The sequence below is a fragment of the Leptinotarsa decemlineata genome, unplaced genomic scaffold (assembly GCF_025532065.1).
Source record: "Leptinotarsa decemlineata unplaced genomic scaffold, Ldec_3_MD MMD2_P_RNA_scaffold_6, whole genome shotgun sequence".
Taxonomy (NCBI): Eukaryota; Metazoa; Arthropoda; class Insecta; order Coleoptera; family Chrysomelidae; genus Leptinotarsa; species Leptinotarsa decemlineata.
Genome location: NW_027412533.1, coordinates 16,671,197 through 16,677,422, shown reverse-complemented (window position 1 = coordinate 16,677,422; position 6,226 = coordinate 16,671,197). Strand labels below are relative to the sequence as shown.

Genomic DNA, 6,226 nt, shown 5'->3' with positions numbered 1-6,226 from the left:
AATTCGATTGGAGAAGTTGGGTGCAAACTTGACCTCCGATCAATGTTTGGAGATGCACAAAACATTTCCCATAAATTGAGAAATTCAATTTGATGAGACAGAAAGGTGTATTTCCATATAGTTTTGTTGATGACATTGACAAATTGAATTATCATTACTTCCGACAAAAAATCAGTTTTATGACAAACTCAATTGTGAACATATATCGGAAACTGATTATGATAGGGCTAGAAAATGTTTGGAATTTATTCGAGTGTCAGAATTTGGGGAAATACTCTGATTTGTTTTGAAGTCGGATGTATTGCTACTATGTGATATTTTTGAAAATTTCCGCACCACAAGTTTAGAGATATATAACTTAGATCCGGCACAATATTACACTGCACCTGGATTATCATGGGATGCCATGTTGAAGTTCACTAATGTTGAATTGGAATTACTAACTGACATTGATATGATTCACTTTTTTCAAAAAGGTATCGAGGTGGAATTAGTCAATGTAGCGAGAGGAAACATATAGCAAATAATAGATTTTTACCCAATTATAATCCCAAGGAACCTTCCACATTCATTACATATTTAGATGCAACAAATCTATACGGTCACAGTATGTCACAACCTCTACAACAAGTGAATTTACATGGTTGACACCAAATGAAATTCTTAATCTTGATGTGATGGATGTGAGTACTGATAGTCCGTATGGGTATGTATTTGAAGTGGACATTCATTATCCACAAGAGTTGCATGATAAACATTCTGACCTTCCATTTTTAGTCGAAAAAATAATACCACCTCGTACCAATCGAAAAATTCCCAAATTAATTCCAAATTTGAATGATAAAAGAAAATATATTGTTCATTATAGGAATCTACAGCAAGCTGTCAAAAATGGATTGATTGTAATGAATACACATAGAGTATTGAAATTCAAACAATCATGCTGGATGAAACCCTATATAGATCTTAATACTGAAATGCGTAATAGGTCTAACAACAATCTGTTAAAGATTTCTATAAACTAATGAATAATGCGGTGTATGGAAAGACAATGGAGAATGTAGATAATCGAATTGATGTTAGACTCGTTACACATTGGGAAAATATAAAGAAAAATATAGGTGCCAGCACTCTCATAGCCAAACCAAATTTCAAAAATTGTTCAATTTTCACTGATAATTTCGTTGCCATTCAATTGGGTAGAGTGAAGGTTCATTACGATAAACCATTATATTTGGGATTTTCCATATTAGAATTATCTAAAACAGTCATGTATGACTTTTTCTATGGATGCATCAAACAACACTTTGATGAAAATGTCTCTTTACTTTACACAGATACCGACTCGCTCATTCTTAAAGTAAACACAGAAAATTTTTATGAATTCATAAAAACTAACATAAGTAGATTTGATACATCCAATTACAGTATAGTTAACCAATTCAATATTCCAGTAACAAGTTCAGTCTTGGGTAACTTCAAAGATGAATTTCCAAATGATCCAATCATGAGTTTTTATGGTACAGGTGCTAAAGCATATTATGTGAAATCTGTTGATGGTGAATTTAAGAAAGCCAAAGGGGTTAAACGATCTGTAATAAGAATGAATTGACATGCGAAGATTATCAAAAAATCGTCGAACAAGGTGGTATGATATTCAGAAAGATGAATTCATTTAGAAGCGTGTTACATGATATGTATACTGAATTAAAAAATAAAGTTGCATTATCATATCACGACGATAAACGATTTATCATTCCGAATACTACCCACACTCTTCCTTGGGGTCATAATGATATTGAATTTTATGAAAACGATCCAAATGAGAACATTCGTTGGATAAGTAATATTATTCAACAATCACAATCTCAGGAGACTCCATTGGATCAATTGATTAATTTATTATCTGCCGAGATCAATGATTGAAATATCATTCAATATCTTCAAAACCGGAAAATTCAATATTGATATTTATGTAGCCATTTATAATTAATAATATATGATAGAAGTAATGTGATATTAATGTATTATGTATGTATGTATATGTATTACTGTAATGAATATAAATGATTAAAATTTTATTTGTATTATTTCTATTTCCCTAATCAATTACTGCAATATATAGTATAATGTAAATGACAGAAATATCAGTTTGAAGAGAATCATCGTAGAGTGCACAATGTCTAAAACAATCGATAAGTTTGGTAGAAAAAGAAAATGGGGTGGTAATGTCATTCGAGGTCCTCCTGGGAATGGTTTTAAATTAACAAAAGATGGTCATTATGACATGCAAAGGAAAATATTGAAAAATACAAGTGAACCAATTGACAAGAGTGATTGTGTAACTGTATCATATCTTGAGGGGGAAATTAATGGAGCAAAGGAAGTTATACTTCTAGCCCTACAAGCTGCAATACAATCCACAATAGGCAATATTGCTCGGGACGCCCGGCAAGCATTTGACGATAAAATTGCAGAGGCTCGGATAACTTTCACTCGTAAATTTGACAAACTTACAAGTGATGTAGACATAAAAATGTCTGACATAACAGCGTCTACAAATGAAAAATTGATGCTATGTCAAACATAACAGGGACTACAATGAAAAAGTATGATGTACTGGAACAGAGAGTTGAAGTATTGGAGAAAAACCATAAAGAAGTTTTGGAGAGAAACTATAAAGTCAGGCCATCATCATCAGGTGGACTGGGATATCCAGGACTGAACATTAATCCAAATCATAGAATAATACAACCAAAACCAAAACCAACTGATGATGTATTAATGGAACCAACATGGTGAATGTATTCCCTCGTTAGGTTAGGTTAATAGTTACGTTAGGTTAGCTGCATAGTTACGTTAGGTTAGGTGTTAGGTTAGTATTCCCTCGTTAGGTTAGGTTAGGTTAATAGTTACTGTAGGTTAGGTTAGGTTAGGTTGGTTAGGTTAGGTTAGGTTAGGTTAGTTTTCGGTTGCATAGCGGTAGGTTAGCGTACTAGGTTAGGTTACGTTAATACATACGATAGGTTAGGTGTTCGGTTGCATAGCGGTAGGTTAGCGTACTAGGTTAGGTTACGTTAATACGTTAATACGTTAGGTTAGGTGTTCGGTTGCATATTATGTTACGAACGCGCGCGCGAAGAGGGCGTAGATGTCTCTCCAGATGTCCCGCCTACCTGGGGCCGGAGGCCCCACCCACCTGGGCGGAGCCCAGGCAGTGGCGTGGCCCGTTAGGGCCACGCCCCCCCCCCCCCCGTCGCCACCAACTTTTCGGATACCCCGCCCCTTTCCGAAGCCCCGCCCCCTTTCCGAAGCCCCGCCCCTCCCCTCCCCGAAGCCCCGCCCCCCCCGACTCCCAACATTTGCGCATGTACACCCCTACCCTCATCGCGCATGTGCGCTCCCACCATTTTCCCACCGCTCACGCATCGAAGTCGATACCCTCCGGAGAGCACTCCACAACATTCAGTTCGAGAAGTCATCTCATCGAGAGCAGTCCACTCCACAACAAGGCAGTACGTTCCAACGACCAACTTGATATTTGAGTAAGTACATTAGGAATGTTATTTTTTATATCAACTAACTTTGTATTATTTCTTCTTTTTCAGAATGGCAACCAATACACAGGAGGTGAATAATGCTGTGGCGTCTATTCTGCCGGTGTCCGCTGACCAGGAGGAGGCAGCATCTTCGAGAGCGGTGACGGTTGACCAGCCAACCACTTCGCGTTCGCGAGTTAGGTGCAGATCTTCTAGCCCTGACTTATTCGAGGAGGAGGAGGAAGTCAGGGCTGTGAAGAAGGTTTGCCAACGACCTGCAGCAAAGGTTGGTCCTATTTCAAAGTACCGAGCTACTTGCAATAGGACTAATCCTTATGCAGGTAGTTTTTCGACCTCTCGTAAGAGGGCCTCCACACCAGCAGCAGCACCAGCAGCAGTGGAAATTCCGAGGAGTCCTTCTCCGGAGTTGGTGATATTGTCGCCGTTGGTGACGCGACTACCACCGCTGCCAGCGACACCGGCGGATCCTGAGGTGTTGGTGCCACAGCCTATCGGAGAGGTTAGTGAAAAGATGAGTGTTTTTCTGCAGAGATGCAAGAAAGCAGAACGAGCTGCCCGATCTAGCGAGGCCGCGTTGGTTACCATGAAGCGACAAATGGCTGAAATGGATAACCGACGGAGGGAACTCCAAAAGGAAATGGCCGAAATAGATCGGAAGTATGCATCTCTGCAGGAAAGGTGTAAAGCAGAGACCTCTTCGATAAAGCTGTACAAAAAAATAGTGACAGTTATGGACACTCTTTTTGTAGATGAAGTGTAAATATAATATTAGTTTTAGGTTAGTTAGGAGTATTTAATTATGGTAGTTTTAAGTTTATATTTGTTAAGTTTATATTGAATAAAGGAAAAGGAAGTGAAATAAGGGGTGTACACTGTTTTTTGGTTTGGTACACATTGAACAATGCGATGGTTGGAGCATTTTTCTTCACTTCCTCTTATTATTATTATTATTTTTTTTATTTCAATTCCAAGTTCTTCTAGACAAATACCTCACATCAATTTTTGTGTTCTCTAATCACTTGTAAATAATTTCATGTGGAGAAAATTTAAAAAATAAAAAATAGACATGTTTCATAGTGAAATCGACAAGTATATTTCATTTGTATTTTATCCATTCAAGTATCTCTTTCATTGAATATGTCTTATGTCACTTTGCAATTTACCCCTACTCATTGAATATGTCTTATGTCACACTACAATTTACCCCTACTCAATGTTCCACTCCTCTCCCACTCCCTCTCGAAAGTATAAAAGTAGAAATCATCTGATGAAACATTCAGTTGATCAGCTAGCATCGAGATGGAACCCGATTCAACCTCCGAACCCTATAGCTGCCCGGATCAGGGGTACAACTTCAATTACTGGGATAACAGCCAGGTACAGGTTGTCTCTTCCACCACGGAACCCCACAGTCCGCCATACGAATACCGGGATCACGACATCAGGATGCAAGTTCAGCATGTCACTGGCAGTGACGAAGGACACTTGGATGACTCGGAATATCCAGATCCTGACGGATGGTGGGACCCTGCTTATGATGACATTGTCCCAATGAGTAGCGACGACGACGATGATGACGACGACGACTCTGGTGATGATGCTGATGACGAGCTTGACGTTAGACGTCCTCCACCATCCCCTATCCTCATCGAGGATAGTCCTCCGCCATCCCCAATCCTAATCGATGATGATGTCCTCAATTCCGATGATGACATATAATCTTCTACTCGTCCATCATTTCCTTTCCTTTCCTTCCACGGAGTACACACTTTTTGGTTGGTGTACACGAGGCACTGCGAGGCTGGGGCAGTGTCTTCCTCCCTTCCTCTCCCTCTTATTAGTTTTTTTTCCATAATAATCACTAGAATTTCTCCTAATAATCGCTCAGAGTTTCATTCTTGATGTTTTCGAATCTCAAACACTGTTCTACATTTCACCCCCTCCATTTCATTTCTTCCAATATAAATATAGCAACAATCCCAGTTCTATATCATTCTTCCACAATGTCGAGTACAGGACCCATCCAAGTACATGAAATAGATTCAACGTCTGATCATTTGAGTACAACCTTCGCTCAATTTCTGCAGCGAATCTATGATCTTCCTGATGATTTCGCAGAACGAGTGGAACAAGGTATTCAGGACGACATAGATGCTGTTGACGATAATAATGCGGATGATGTGATTAGTATATCATCTGATTCAGCTGATTATGACGACGACGACATCATGAGTATATCATCTGATTCAGATGACTACTATGAGGATGATATCATTAGTATATCATCTGATTCAGATGACGATACCATAATTATTGTTTCTGATGATGAGGAGCGTTAGTCCATATCATTGCATGGATTAATAAAAAAATAACAGCCCTTTTCAGGGCTACAATTAAAGACTGAAACAATAAAAAAAATAGCTCTTTTCAGAGCTACCATTATACTTTCAAACAGAAACAGATTCATACCATTGTTAACATTATGTTAACATTATAATCTCAAACGAAATATATGTATGTGAAAGTATTCATCATTATATGCATATGAATGATTGACAAATGCCAACTTCAACTTTCATTTAAAGTAGTACTCATCATATGCATAGATATTCAATGACTATCAAATTCCAAATTTCGACTTTTCAGTCAAAGTAGTAATTTATTTG

At 38.3% G+C, this 6,226-nt stretch overlaps 1 protein-coding gene across 1 annotated transcript; it reads left to right on the top strand.

Moving 5' to 3' along the window:
• The first annotated feature begins 3,280 nt into the window (after positions 1 to 3,280).
• LOC141480178 (uncharacterized) lies at positions 3,281 to 4,411 on the top strand. The gene is made up of 2 exons (XM_074170061.1): positions 3,281 to 3,545; positions 3,609 to 4,411. The coding sequence occupies exons 1-2, from the start codon at positions 3,394 to 3,396 to the stop codon at positions 4,318 to 4,320; spliced, it is 864 nt and encodes a 287-aa protein (XP_074026162.1). The 5' UTR covers positions 3,281 to 3,393; the 3' UTR covers positions 4,321 to 4,411.
• The last annotated feature ends 1,815 nt before the right edge of the window (positions 4,412 to 6,226 follow it).

What these genes read in the sequence shown, in the direction of transcription:
- LOC141480178 (XM_074170061.1), top strand. Translation starts at nt 3,394, where the DNA reads ATGTGCGCTCCCACCATTTTCCCACCGCTCACGCATCGAAGTCGATAC. An exon ending in ACGACCAACTTGATATTTGA is followed by an intron (nt 3,546 to 3,608) that starts GTAAGTACATTA and finishes CTTCTTTTTCAG; the next exon opens with AATGGCAACCAATACACAGG.